The sequence below is a fragment of the Corythoichthys intestinalis genome, chromosome 7, assembly GCF_030265065.1.
Source record: "Corythoichthys intestinalis isolate RoL2023-P3 chromosome 7, ASM3026506v1, whole genome shotgun sequence".
Classification (NCBI taxonomy): Eukaryota; Metazoa; Chordata; class Actinopteri; order Syngnathiformes; family Syngnathidae; genus Corythoichthys; species Corythoichthys intestinalis.
In genome coordinates, this window is record NC_080401.1 from 26,468,016 (window position 1) to 26,483,112 (window position 15,097).

The 15,097-nt window shown below is 38.6% G+C and overlaps 1 protein-coding gene across 5 annotated transcripts in view; it reads right to left on the minus strand.

Moving 5' to 3' along the window:
- Nucleotides 1-15,097, minus strand: part of hmcn1 (hemicentin 1) — a 166,708-nt gene that overhangs the window by 60,623 nt on the left and 90,988 nt on the right. For all 5 annotated transcript variants that reach the window (XR_009063824.1, XM_057840740.1, XM_057840739.1 and 2 more), the window contains 9 exons: nt 14,912-15,088; nt 14,623-14,774; nt 14,282-14,405; nt 4,673-4,848; nt 2,857-2,953; nt 2,540-2,662; nt 2,184-2,339; nt 1,798-2,079; nt 1,555-1,722 (listed from right to left, as the gene is read on the minus strand). Coding sequence is in view for 4 of the 5 variants with exons in the window: in XM_057840740.1 (XP_057696723.1) it covers nt 1,555-1,722; nt 1,798-2,079; nt 2,184-2,339; nt 2,540-2,662; nt 2,857-2,953; nt 4,673-4,848; nt 14,282-14,405; nt 14,623-14,774; nt 14,912-15,088 (1,455 nt within the window). In the remaining variant the exon portion in view is untranslated. The remainder of the gene's footprint in view (nt 1-1,554; nt 1,723-1,797; nt 2,080-2,183; nt 2,340-2,539; nt 2,663-2,856; nt 2,954-4,672; nt 4,849-14,281; nt 14,406-14,622; nt 14,775-14,911; nt 15,089-15,097) is intronic.

A 15,097-nucleotide genomic window follows, 5' to 3' on the forward strand; every position in this document is an offset into this window, starting at 1 on the left:
CATGTGATGTGCTGTGCCTCCCTCCGCCCCACACACACACGCTTACTCACCGGCTGGTGCCCTTTCCAGGCTCATTTTGTGAAACATATGTGTCAGGTGCAGCTTGGTAAGTTTTATTTTCTTATGTTGGCTAGATATGCCATGTTGCTTTAGCCTTTAAAGTTCTGTGGTGAGTGTTGATCACCCACTAAACTAACTTGTAGCATTAGCATAGCGTTCGCATTAGCATTTAGCGCAGTGACTCGGTGTCTTCTTAAACTCTTGGAAAACATTTTACAAACAGTTCGTGGCGTCCAGGTGAGTTTAATCAATTGCAAATATTGTTTCTGTTTTCCTGCTGCATGTGTATTATCATCATTAAAACTGTGATGTCCTTGTACTCTACAGTTATGTGCTCGTCTGTCATGTTCATTCGAAATTGTTGGAAACCTTTTATTTATCTATTTATTCATAGACTAAAACTTTTGAAGTTCATAAACGAAAACATTTTGATAATTGTCGACTAAAACTAGACGAAATTTGCGAGTTTTCGTTGACTAAATCTAGACGAAGACGAACACATTTTGACATGATTAAAATATGACTAAGACTAATACTGTAAGTAGAGGCGTGCAAAATTTCCGATTCTTAGATTATTCGCGATTCGGCCGTGGAAGATTCGAGAACGATTCACAAACATCCAAATTCTGATTATTGATTTACACCAGGGAAATCGGAAATTAAACACAGTCAGCACGGTCTTCAGGACGCAATGAGGAACAGACCAAGAGTAAATATCATGTTCAACTCATGCCGCTAGATAAAAAAAAACAAAAAAATAATAGTACCTGACTGCGGCCGTCAGCCGCTACAAACAGCGCCCAGTTGCTAGTTGCTACAAACATACGGCAACATACGGCTATAGTAGATATCACATATATCTAGAACTAAATGTGAAATGACAGACGACGGCCGTGTTAGATCATATACCAAGAACTAGATGCGAAATGACGGACTTTCCCGCGCTAGTGAACAGGCACCATCTTAAAGCAGCAGACTTCTCTAAAAGGCTCTGTTGTAGCGAACCTAATTACTTTTTATCTAAAAAAAACAAAACCCCAAATCGGCAAAATCTTTAAATGATGAAACAGTTTTAAAACTTTCATGTCGAAAGTAGACAGAAGGGAAATTATGGAATAACGGGAGCAATTTTAACAACTTTAACGGTTGATTCACATTAAATTAATTGAATGTAGTTTAAAGCTGCCGATACTGAATGGGGGCTTGAGTATTTTATTTACTGTTTTTATCGGTTAAGTTGGTACTGAAATGGTAGTTTTTTTAGCCTGAGAGGATTTTTAAACAATTTTGGAACTAGTGTACAAAAAAATTAAAAACGAGGGGTGGGGTGGGGGGGGTGGAGCATCAATAATCGGAGCCTCTGAATGGTAATCGGAATAGAATAGTTAGGTGCCCAAAGATTCCCGCCTCTACTAATAAGTATTTTCCTCCAAAAGTCTAGACTAAGACAAATGGCTGCCAAAAACAACATTGGTGTACATAAATTAATTTTACCTGAAAGAATGCGAACAGAACTGGTTCCTCTGATTGGCTGCCCATCCTTCAGCCAGGTGATGGCAGGAAGAGGAATTCCAGAAGCCTCACAGCTCAAAGCCACAGGGTTCTTCAGGACAACACTGACATTTTCAGGGAATTGCACATCCGCAGTGATAGTAGGAGGGACTAGAAAAAGTTAGAAAAAAAAATTAACTAAAACACAATTCCATTAGACTAAGCAATAAAGTGGATACTTGATACCGTGCACGCTGATGTCATGCTTCTTTTCTGCTTGCCCTGCTACATTAACAGCAATACAGGTGTAACGTCCGGTGTCTGAAATTTTAGCATTTTTAATCTGCAGCAGCCCTCCTTCATTCAGAAGCTTGGCACCATGAATGGCTGTGATGGGCCGCCCATCTTTCAGCCAGGTGACTGCTGGCCGTGGCACGCCATCTGCAGCGCATTGCAATGTCACATCGCCTCCTTTTGTCACAACGACAGCATCTTTGTCACCCTCGCTGTGTCTGATGGAAGGGCGGACTGAAGTGAGAAAAGCACATACATTGGTCCATGTGTTCACTTGAGCACTACAACTTAAGACACATGTGTCTAGGCCTTAAATCATTAGCGTAATGTGCACGAACCATAAACCTGCAAGCTGTACTCCTTGGAGGTGCTGCCAGCAGCACTGGAAGCTGTACAGACATAGGAAGCTGAATCTGCACTCTCAGCATTGGAAATCTGCAGCTGACGTCCTCCTGACAAAACCCTGACCCGCTGGTCAGACTGAAGCTCTGCACCTGTGACACAAGCAGTTGTATGAAATGTGAGAATTAGAACCCAAATTCAAATGTAGTTGGGACGTTGCGTTAAAAATATGATAACAATTAATATTAAATGAAAACAGAATACAATGATTTGTAAATTATGCTCAAAGTATACATGATATACTGTACCAGTATATCGTCTGCCTTGTATTAACATACACATTCCAACCTACCATCTTTTCTCCAACTCAAACTGGGAGGAGGTATTCCACTGGATTCACACACCAGCGTGATGAGACTTCCTTCAATTACTGTGAGTGGAGACACCTCTTCTGAGCCTCGAATATTCGGAGAAACTGTAATGGTGACAGGTCACCAAACAAAGATGGTTAGTGATTACAATACCGTTGGCTAAGTTCGAACAGTAGTAATCATGCATCATTTTCTTTGTTTTACAGATGTAAAGACTTCACTATGAGAAATGAAATATGGATGACTTAAAGCTCTGTATGTTTTTCATGAACAGATACCGAAAAAGCACGGAACTCACCCCACACGTTTACATTATAGTTCTTTTCTGTCTTGCCAGCAATGTTAGTAGCCTCACAAGTATACCTTCCAGAATCCTGCATCTGAGCACTGTCAACCTAGCAATAAGATTCACAAGGAAAAAATTTAAGGTCACTCCAATCATGATACTGCACGTTAAGGAATGAACAGAGCAGTATTGGAAGACCTGACCTTGACACCTATATTACTTGTATTTGCATTAATAGTCAGACAATGTAGGTGCAATATTTTGGAGTGTGTGCGTGCGTGTATACGAAACTCCCTGCCCCTTTTTTCGTCCAGAAGAACATGTCTGAGTACTTGAGGTGTAACCTGCCATACAATCTGAAGTCCGTCCTAGTCTTTGATGAGGTTTGAACACACATATACATTGAGGAAAATAAGTAGGCTATATGAACACCCTGCAATTTTGCAAGTTCTCCCACTTAGAAATGATAGGCGGGTTTGAAAATTTCATGGTAGGTGCTTTTCCAATGTGAGAGACAATTTAAAGAAAAAAAAAATCCAAAAATCACTGTGTATGATTTTTTAACAATTTATTTGTATTATACTGCCGCAAATAAGTGAACATTCATTGCCGGAATGCAGCAAGGAAAGAAGACCGCGACGAGGAATGAAGACCGTGACGAGGATTGAATCGACGAAAGGAGGTGGCGGGCACGGGCTGCGAGCTCAGCTCCTGGATCAAATCAACAGAATTAACTAACTCACACTGAAACATGAACTAATCTACTGGATCAAATAAACATAACGAACTAATCTCCGCGATCGACAATGACTATTGGGAAGATGTGCATCACACAATCAAGGGGAGGGGGAAAAAAATTGTAATCATCACACAATCTGAAATGTCAAAATTGTTATTCGATAATTTGCGTCCTATGGTCTACTAGGGCCGGGATTTAATAAGCTTCGGCTTTTCCCGTCAGCCCTTGTCCTCTTGGGTTTTACTGAATATAAACATAACTGAATGCTGTATGTTTGGATCTGTCATGCCTGAAAAGGAAATAAATACACAAACAAACATACATACAAACAAACAGACAAACAAACAAACACCTGTCTATTAGCTAAAATTATGAGCCTCAAAGACCTGTTAGTCGCCTTTTAAAAAGTCCAATTTATAAGTGGAGTGGAGGTAGACTTTTTGAGTCTGACTTTTTGACCTGTTTGAGGCGGTTAGCTGCATATAAACACCTGCCCACCCCATACAATCAGGAATACTCCAATTACTAACATGGTCAATACCACAGAGCTGTCCAAAGACACCAGAGACAGAATTTTAGACCTCTACAAGGCTGGAAAGGTTTACGGGGCAAGTGCCAAGCAGCTTGGAGGTATAAGAGCCACCGTTGGAGCAATTATTAGAAAATGGAAGAAGCTAAACATGAGGTGAGGTGAGGTGAGGAATCAGTCAAGAACTACACAGGAGGAGCTGGTCAATGACCTGAAAGAACCTGGGACCACCATTTCCAAGGTAACTGTTCGTAATATGCTAAGATGTCATGGTTTAAAATCACGCATTGAACGGAATGTTCCCCTGCTTACACCAGCACGTTTTAAGTTTGCAAATGACCATTTGGATGATCCAGAGGAGTAATGGGAGAAAGTCATCTGGTCATATGATTTAATGAAACTTTTTTGCTCTTAATTCCACTCATAGTGTTTGGAGGAAGAAGAATGAGGAGTACCATCCCAAGAACACCATATATTGCCCAGCTCTACTCAATACAGTATTAAACAAAATGTGATTATAGCACTACTTTGTAGTTAGTCCACTGAGGTGTTTTTCCAACCTTAAGCAAACTCCCATCTGCTGAGAGCGTCAAACCAGGTTTCCTGAACAGCGGGCGTCCATCTTTGCGCCACAACAGGGTTGGAGGGGGAATGGCATCACTTAGACAGTGGAGCTCCACGGGACTACCGAGCATCACGGTGGCGTTCATTTCTTCACCCTTGATGTTAGGCGGCACTGTGAAAAAGTATGATTATAAAATTTTAAATAAGATGCCTGACAGTCTTTCCCCATACATTACTTTTACTTTGCATTATGAAGTAATTACCTGGTCTTTCCTTTGGAAAGATCAGGTAGTGAGATTCTACGGCCTCCCCCTATATGTTATTCTGTTTTTTTTTTTGAATGGGAATCCTTCGGCGCGCTGCGCAGCCCGAACCGCTTGACCGATCGGCACCATTCAAGTATCGACACATCCGGAATTTTCGCGCGACGCAGGGACTTTTTCAAAAGTCCCCAAAAAATTTTCCGTTTGCCCGTAAACGGCAATTTTCCGAAAAAAAAAAAAAAAGCAATTTTCAAAGCGCTACTTGTCCTACAATTTTTGACTAAATCACATAATTTGGGCATCAAAAATTCCGGGACGGTGAGGGGCATAAAAGTTGTATACCGAATTTGGAAAAAATTTACGGTTCCCCAGAAATTTGACAAAAACTTGCCCATTCATTTTTAATGAGAAAAAAAAAGTTTCAAAATGTATCTAGTCCTACAATTTTTCACCAAATCACACAATTTGGGCATCAAAAATTCCAGGACAGGTAGGGGAATAAAGGTTATTAATATAATTTGGAAAAAATATACGGTTCCCCGGAAATTTGCCAAAAACCTGCCCATTCATTTTTAATGGGAAAAAAAGACAAGTTTCAAACTGTTACTAGTCCGTCAATTTTTGACGAAAACACACAAGATGGGCGTCAAAAATTCCGGGATGGCGAGGGGCATAAAAATGACACGGTAAATTTTTTGATAAAATCTACGGTTTCCCGGCAATTTGCTAAAAACTGGCCCATTCATTTTTAATGGGAAACAAAGAAAAGTTTCAAAATGTATCTAGTCCTTAAATTTTTGACCAAATCACATAATTTGGGCATCAAAAATTCTGTGACGGTGAGGGGCATAAAAGTTGTATACAGAATTTTGATAAAAAATTACGGTCCCCCGGAAATTTGCCAAAAACTGTCCCATTCATTTCTAATGAGAACATTTCCCATTCACTTACAATGGGATTTCCAATTGAATTTTTTACATTGCATTGATGCCACTGACGGCCATGCATGTCGAATCTATTGATGCCAATGTACTTGAATTCAATTGACTTTGTGGATGTCGATGCCATTGACGGCCATGGACGTCCAAAATGTTTCCCATTCATTTTCAATGAGGAAAAAACTAAATTTCCCCAAATCAACAGAAAATGACCAGATATCAATAGGACGTGTCCCCCAAATCTCCCCGATTGCATTGCCGCTTATGGAGGGTGATGCCATTGACGTCCATGGACGTCCAAACTTCCCATTAATTTCCAATGGCATTTCTTTATGTTTGTTCATTCTATTGATGCCAATGTACTTGGATTCCATTGACGGTTATGTAAATTGATACCATTGACGCCCATGGACGTCCAAAAATTTTCCCATTCATTTTCAATAGGAATTTTTTTTCCCCCCCAAATCAACAGAAAATGACTAGATATCAATAGGACGTGTCCCCTAAATGTCCCCGATTGCATTGCCTTTTATGGAGGGTGATGCCATTGACGTCCATGGACGTCGAAAATTCCCGTTCATTTCCAATGGCATTTTTTCATGTTTGTTCATTCTATTGATGTCAATGTACTTGTATTCCATTGACGCTTATGTAAGTTGATACCATTGACGTCCATGGACGTCCAAATATTTTCCCATTCATTTTCAATGGCAAAAAAAAAAAAATTGCCCAAATCAACAGGAAATGACCAGATATCAATAGGACGTGTACCCCAAATGTCCCCGATTGCATTGACGCTTATGGAGGGTGCTGCCATTGACGGCCATTGACGTCCAAATTTCTCATTCATTTCTAATGGCGTTTACTTTGTTTCATGCCATTGTTAGGCATGTTTGTCCATTCTAGTGATAGACCTGCGTGGGGCTAAGATTTGTATCTCCACAGAGGAAAGACCAGGTGTAATTTCTCCCGAAATTGCAGTTTCTAGTTCATACAATGTTATCATTAGATAGAATGATGTCATCTCCCTTGATACATAATATATGCATTTGTGCAACTTATGCTTTTTATCATGTGCTAAGGCAGCAGCAAATACTTTAACACTGTCATACCAAACACGTTATCACGTCCAAAATTTCACATGTACTGAGATAAATTTTGACAGTAACAAAATCAAAAGGCACATAATGGGACAACATGACTCCAGGGTACAATGTAAATGCTAATATACAAAATATGATATAGTGGGGCAAATAAGTATTTAGTCAACCACCAGTTGTGCAAGTTCTCCTAGTTGAAAAGATTAGAGAGGCCTGTTATTGTCAACATGGGTAAACCTCAACCACGAGAGACAGAATGTGGGAAAAAAAACAGAAAATCACATTGTTTGATTTTTAAAGAATTTATTTCCAAATTAGAGTGGAAAATAAGTATTTGGTCACATGCAAACAAGCAAGATTTCTGGCTGTCAAAGAGGTCTAACTTCTTCTAACGAGGTCTAACGAGGCTCCACTTGTTACCTGTATTAATGGCACCTGTTTTAACTCATTATTGGTATAAAAAACACCTGTCCACAATCTCAGTCAGTCACCCTCCAAACTCCACTATGGCCAAGGCCAAAGAGCTGTCGAAGGACACCAGAGACAAAATTGTAGACTTGCACCAGGCTGGGAAGACTGAATCTGCAATAGGTACAAGGTGTAAAGAAATAAACAGTGGGAGCAATTATTAGAAAATGAAAGAAATACAAGACCACTGGTAATCTCCCTCGATCTGGGGCTCCATGCAAGATCTCACCCCGTAGCGTCAAAATGATAACAAGAACGGTGAGCAAAAATCCCAGAACCACACGGGGGGACTTACTGAATGACCTACAGAGAGCTGGGACCACAGTAACAAAGGCTACTATCAGTAACACAATGCGCCGCCAGGGACTCAAATCCTGCACTGCCAGACATGTCCTCCTGCTGAAGAAAGTACACATCCAGGCCCGTCTGCGGTTCGCTAGAGAGAATTTGGATGATCCAGAAGAGTACTGGGAGAATGTGTTATGGTCAGATGAAACCAAAATAGAACTTTTTGGTAGAAACACAGGTTCTCCTGTTTGGAGGAGAAAGAATGCTGAATTGCATCCGAAGAACACCATACCAACTGTGAAGCATGGGGGTGGAAACATCATGCTTTGAGGCTGTTTTTCTGCAAAGGGACCAGGACGACTGATCTGTTTAAAGGAAAGAATGAATGGGGCCATGTATTGAGAGATTTTGAGTGAAAATCTCCTTTCATCAGCAAGGGCATTGAAGATGAGACGTGGCTGGGTCTTTCAGCATGACAATGATCCCAAATACATAGCCAGGGCAACAAAGGAGTTGCTTCGTAAGAAGCATTTCAAGGTCCTGGAGTGGCCTAGCCAGTCTCCAGATCTCAACCCCATAGAAAATCTGTGGAGGGAGTTGAAAATCCGTGTTGCCCAACGACAGCTCCAAAACATCACTGCTCTAGAGGAGATCTGCATGGAGGAATGTGCCAAAATACCAGCAACAGTGTGTGAAAAGCTTGTGAAGAGTTACAGAAAACATTTGGCCTCTGTTATTGCCAACAAAGGGTACATAACAAAGTATTGAGATGAACTTTTGGTATTGACCAAATACTTATTTTCCACCATGATTTGCAAATAAATTCTTTAAAAATCAAACAATGTGATTTTCTGTTTTTTTTTTCACATTCTGTCCCTCATGGTTGAGGTTTACCCATGTTGACAATTACAGGCCTCTCTATTATTTTCATGTGGGAGAACTTGCACAATTAGTGGTTGACTAAATACTTATTTGCTCCACTGTATATATGAAAAATAAAATAAATAAAAAATTAAATAAAGATCCTTTCAAAAGAAAAAAAAGTTTTTTTAAAACCCAGAAATCTCAAAGTAACACATTTTTAGAGCTGTAATTGCAATACCGTGAAACTGTGATATTTTGGCTTAAGGTTATAATACCATCAGAATATCATACCGGCACATGCCTATAATTTACCCCAGGCATTAACAAAACATTCAGCAGCATGTCAAGAGCCAATGTGTTAAATGCATTGTTGAGCATTTTAAAATAGTTTAATTCCTCTGAGTTACCATTGAGCGTCCCCCATTTATTTGGGGTAGGGTCATTTGTGTCGGAAATTGTGTTATTAATTAAATTAGCATGTGTTGTTTGTATTGTATAATTATTTTAGGTTTAAGAAAAAATGAAGTTCACTTAGTTAGTCTAGTCTAATTCATTCATGTTAATTTGAGTACTGCAAACTCAAACTAAACAATTTACTATGATCCAGTTATTAAGGTTAATTTGATATAATGAAATAATGAAGTAAATTGCATCTAATTAATGTAAGTAACATAAATTACATTTTCTCGGGCAGCAAGTTTGCTTTTTTTTTTTAAAGTAAAGTCAATTTCTTATATTTTTTACAGTGTAGATGTGATCTAGAATTAGTTTTATATTTGTAAGTTTTTGTAAATTTGTTTTAGTTTTTACTTTTATGTAACTGTGAGAAAAAACAACAACAGCTTGTGTAAAACATCCATTCATCCGTTGTTTATACTGCTTTCCCTCATTAAATCCATGGATGTGCAGGATCCTATCGTAGCAAATTAATAAAGTTAAAATTAATTAAGTCAAGCAGCAATTTTATTACTTTGCCAGTTATGTATTGCAGTATTTACTCGTGTTTTTCAAGTTGATTCTCTAGTTACTTTTTTTATTTGATAAAATAACTCCAAGGAAAGTCAACAAGGAAGGATTCAACGAAGCCCTTAACTCAGTATTTGGCAAGACGGAGGCAGCTGCTAAAGAATGGTAACAATTACTGCGGCAAATCTGCCTTTATTTCTTTGGACAAGCTCTTCTTGATTTTTTAGAGGAAACGCACACCATGTGGATGTTTGCCTTTCACATACGTTCAGTGTCTGTTCAAACAGACATGGAAGGGACAGACACAAACAAGGGCAGCCTCCAGATCCCCTCCATGTAAACGTTGTCTTATGTGGCCAAACTGACATCCGCTTTGAATGGAATTGTATAACTACTGATATGCCGTCATTGCATAGCTCCCAGTAGGAAGCTGACCACATGTTCTGAAAAGCTAAGCTTATTCTGACCACACTTCCTCAATGCACAATGCTTTTCAAGACCCCTGTGATACGCCACCCATGTGATCTGTCATACTGTTGGAAGACAAAGTACAGTATGATGTCAATAGCAATTTTTCAGTAAAAAAAAGAATGGAAGGTTGGAAAAAGAACAATTATTTTCTGATTGCTCCTTTCTGTGCGCCAATAGCTTTATCATTTATCATCATCAACATTTTTGTGTGATATTTAAATATGTTGTATTATGACATAGCACATTTCTGGCACAAAATATGAGAAATACTTGATTGAAAGAAAAAAAAAAAATTACAGTACTTGCTTATCGGCAGAGGGGTTTAAAATAATGGCAAACCAATGGACCTACAGACGTTTTGGATGAGTGTTTCTAATTATTTCATCAGAAAACAGATTATTTTCTTGTCAACAGCCACACTAATCACACAATAATTCATAAGAATTTGTCAATGTCTACAGCGGTAAGAAAAAGTATCTGAGCCTTTTGGAATTTCTCACATTTCTGCATAAAATCACCATCAAATGTGATGAAAAAACAGTGTCTGCTTTAACTAAAATCACCCAAAGATTTATAGGTTTTGATATTTTAATGAGGATAGTACGCAAATAATGACAGATGGGGGAAAAATAATTAAGTGAACAATCAAATTTAATATTTTGTGCCCCCCCTACCCCCCTTTGGCAGCAATAACTTCAACCAGACGCTTTCTGTAGCTGCAGATTAGTCTGGCACATCGATGAGAACTAATCTTGGCCCATTCTTCTCTACATAACTGCTGTAGTTCAGTCAGATTCCTAGGATGTCTAGCATGAATTGCTGTCTTTAGGTCATGCCACAGCATCTCAATGGGGTTCAAGTCTGGACTTTGACTTGGCCACTCCAGAACATGTTTTTTGTCCTTCTGAAACCATTCTGAAGTTGATTTACTTCTGTGTTTTGAATCGCTGTCCTGTTGCAGCAGTCATCCTCTATATAGCTTCAATTGTCTGACAGACGTCCTCAGGGTTTCCTGCAAAAAATCCTGATAAACCTTTGAATTTATTCTTCCATTAATGATTGCAAGTTGTCCAGGCCCTGAGGCAGCAAAACAGCTCCAAATCATGATGCTCCGTCCACCATGCTTCACGGTGGGGATGAAGTGTTGATGTTGGTGAGCTGTTCCATTTTTCCTCCACACATGACGTTGTGTGTTACTCCCAAACAATTCAACTTTGGTTTCATCAGTCCACAAAATATTTTGCCAAAACCTTTGTGGAGTGTCTATTTGCCTTTAATGAACATTAAACCAGCAAAAGTGTTTTTTTTTCTAGACAGCAAAATCACTTGCTCCGTGGAGTCCTTTCATGAACACCATTCTTGGCCATTGTTTTACATATAGTTGATGTGTGCACAGATATTGGACTGTGCCAGTGATTTCTGTAAGTCTTTAGCAGACACTCTAGGGTTCTTTTTTACCTCTCGGAGTATTCTGCGCTAAACTCTTGGCGTCATCTTTGGTGGACGGCCACTTCTTGGGAGAGAAGCAACAGTGCCAAACTCTCTCCATTTTTAGACAACTTCTCTGATTGTCGATTGATAAACATCCAGACTTAGAGATGGTTTTTTATGCTTTCCCAGCTTTATACAAATCAACAATGCTTGATCGCAGGTCTTAGACAGCTCTTTTGACCGAGCCACGATGCACATCACACAATGCTTCTCATCAAGACAATTCTTACCCAGTGTGTGTTTTACAGTGGGCAGGGCAGCTTTAAACCATTCATTAGTGATTGGGCACACACCTGACTTAAAATGTTTGTTGAAAATTGGTTTCAATTGCTCTTTAATCTCTTAGGCAGAGGGTTCACTTACTTATTTTCCCCCGTCTATCTTTTTTTTTTTTTTTTTTGCATGCTGTCCTCATTAAAATATGAAAACCCATAAATGTTTGGGTGGTTTTAGTTAAAGCAGACAGTTTTTCATCTGTGTGATTTTGACAAAGATCAGATCACATTTGATGGTGATTTTATGCAGAAATGTGAGAAATTTCAAAAGGTTCAGATACTTTTTCATATCACCATATGTATTGTCTTTCTATCCGGCTTTGTTTCCACGGTTGTCATACTTGGTGGGAGGCAGCATGTTTGCCAGAGGAAGAACGAGTTTATATTTTTGAAGCAATTGGTCAACAAATTGCCTCAAAATTGGTAAAAATTATGGGTAACATTTTAATGTGCTACGTAGTTATGATAAATAAGTTACACAAAGAAAAACAGTTTAAAAACATAGGATTTTCAATTGCAGTTTGCATTCCAAGCGGAACCTTTGTCACGATACACCAATTATGCTGCTTGACATCTACATATGGATGCAAGATTATTTAAACAAACAAAAAAAAAACTAGAGACTTTTCTTAAACTCCATTTCAGGTTAACTGCAACATAAAACACACTGAACAAGGAAAATTACACGTAATGAAGATTAAATTATAAAATCCATGTCACTGCAGAGCTGTTGAACCAGCTCGTTTTTAGGGTGGGGTCATCAACTCCCAACCTCCTTTGTGCAATTTAATACACTAATTCAGCCAGACCTTTTTAAAATGTCTGACTTTTTATTTTATTTTTTATTAAATTAATTAATAAATGAAACTTTGAAATAAAAAATTATATTTCGTATCTAGTGGTGCAATACTTCAGCAAAAATTTTACACCTTTTTGTCCCGGGTTTGAATTCCGTTGATTACTCTTTACTGTTTTGTTTTTAAAATAATATTTGTTATGTTTTGCAACTTAGCAGAAATAGCCAATCCTGCCTCAGACGTAATGATTAAGTGCTGCAGGGATGGAGTAAGCTTATTATAGTATATATATGGCGGAAAACACTCAGGTGACTTGAAGTTCCGCTCTGAGACCCCCAATTTAGCCAACTTTCAAAATTGTCGATCAAAATCGATACATTTTCTGTGGGAAGAAACATTTTGAACAGGAAAGCATTTTAAAAAAAAAAAGTTTTTTAAACAGCAAAACCCTATCTGGAGGTGAGAGCACGCGAGAGCAGAATTACAGACGCCATGACTTTAATGAGACATTATCGCGTACTTACCTTGTTTCGATCAGAAAACTCCATGTCGCATGTATCACTGAGTATCAAGACACAGCTGTGAATGGCCACAGGTGGATTTTTTTTTTGATTGTATGGGTGAAACATGGTAATATAACAAGGGTCGCAATGCAGAAATCGCAGATATCAAGGAGTGGTCGAGATTTTCTTTTTCATACATTTACCCTTAATTTTTTTTTTCAATTATTATTATTTTTTTTGTTTGGACCGATTATTTATCATCCAACATATCGGCGAAAATGTGACAGTTAAAAAAAAAAAAAAAAAAAATACAATTAAGCGATAGTTATGAGATCCATATTCGTGACTTTTTTATAGACGCCATTTTTTTCATTGTGACATAATTTGTTTAAAAGTTTAAAATATGCGAGTGAATAATTTTTTTAAAGTGGTTTTTTTTTTAAACGAAATATGAGACATCAATTAATGATCTTAAGCTAAAAACGACAGACATTTTTAAGAATAAATATAGTTACTTATCTTCTTTATATGGCTGGGTTAAAACAAAAGCGGTTGCGCGATGTCTGTAAACGGGGGTTTTCGGGGTAAAACGGACAAATTAAAAATAGTTCGGGGGCTTAATGTGCCATGAATCTGCTATGGCAGCATATAGCCATGTTGTTCTATCAAACACAACAGTATTTTGGCTTAAAATACAGCAGTTTCTTTTAAAGAGGAGTGCAAGAGCAGAAACTGCTTTTTCAGTCTTGTCTGTGTTTTCCGCCATATATATTATAGTAGGCTGTAAGCTTATTTAAAATAGGGTAATAATTGTTGTGCCCTTCAAAGCATTTCATATGCCCCACTTAAGACTAACGTCTGGTGACAGCTTGCTGACGCTGCAGTGGAATTATGATTTTCTTTTAAAAATTACCACAGCTATGTAACACATTTACTGCCACCTATTGTGCTAGACGTCAAATACATTTTAACTGTGAGGGTTGAAGGTGAATGAAGATTTGATGTCCGTCAATGGCAGCAAATAAATAACAAAAAAAAAAAAAAAAAAAACACACACTCATCCACAAAAATCATATGACCATTAAGGTTCCAGATTTTGATCGAAATTGCTAAAGAAGTATGAACTGATACCAAATGGGTGAATTTTTAAATGAAACATGCAGTAATGATGATGGACCCACCATGCACCCTCAGATCATAATCTCGCTGTTGCTCTCCTCCAGCGTTGACAGCAACACAGGTATACCTGCCTGTGTCACTCACCTGTGCACTGCTCAGAGCTAGCACCCTTCCACTAGACAGTACCTGTGGGACGGCAACGAACTAAAGTTAGGCATTGCATTCTGTCATTGTGAATGCCCAACACATCTTTAATCCTTTAAAGGAAAATGTTATACAACTGTATAATTGACAACCTAAAATAATTTTCTAAACGCGTATTCAGCAATTTGTGAATTGTGAGTTTTCATGGGTGGGTGTCATATGATGTCAAACATTAAAAATAATAGAACATGAAAATAACCTGTATGCCATGGGATACGCTTGTGACAGGGCTACCATCTTTGAGCCAAGTAAGACTAGGTGAGGGAACCCCAGTAGCTTCACATTCCAGTCTGCCGGCCTCATTCACTATTACTGTTACTGTCCCACCTCGACTCGAAATGACCGGAGGCACTGCACAAGAAAGGGAGGAGGGATGTTTAGATTTACTGCACAAATTAATTACTGCAGCGGACATTCTTACTGACTGACACAAATGGACAGATGATTAGAAAACATCTGTTGTAATGGAGAGGGGGAAAGACACTGACCAAACACCTGCAAGCTGTGGGATATCTCAGCAACTCCAGCCAAGTTGACTGCTGCGCATCTGTATATCCCTGCATCAGATAGTTGAGCTCTTTCAATCTCCAACACCTGGCCACGTTTCAGCATGGTCACACCAGCAGCACTTGTCAGAGGTCGGCCGTCTTTGTACCATGTTATTGCTATGATAC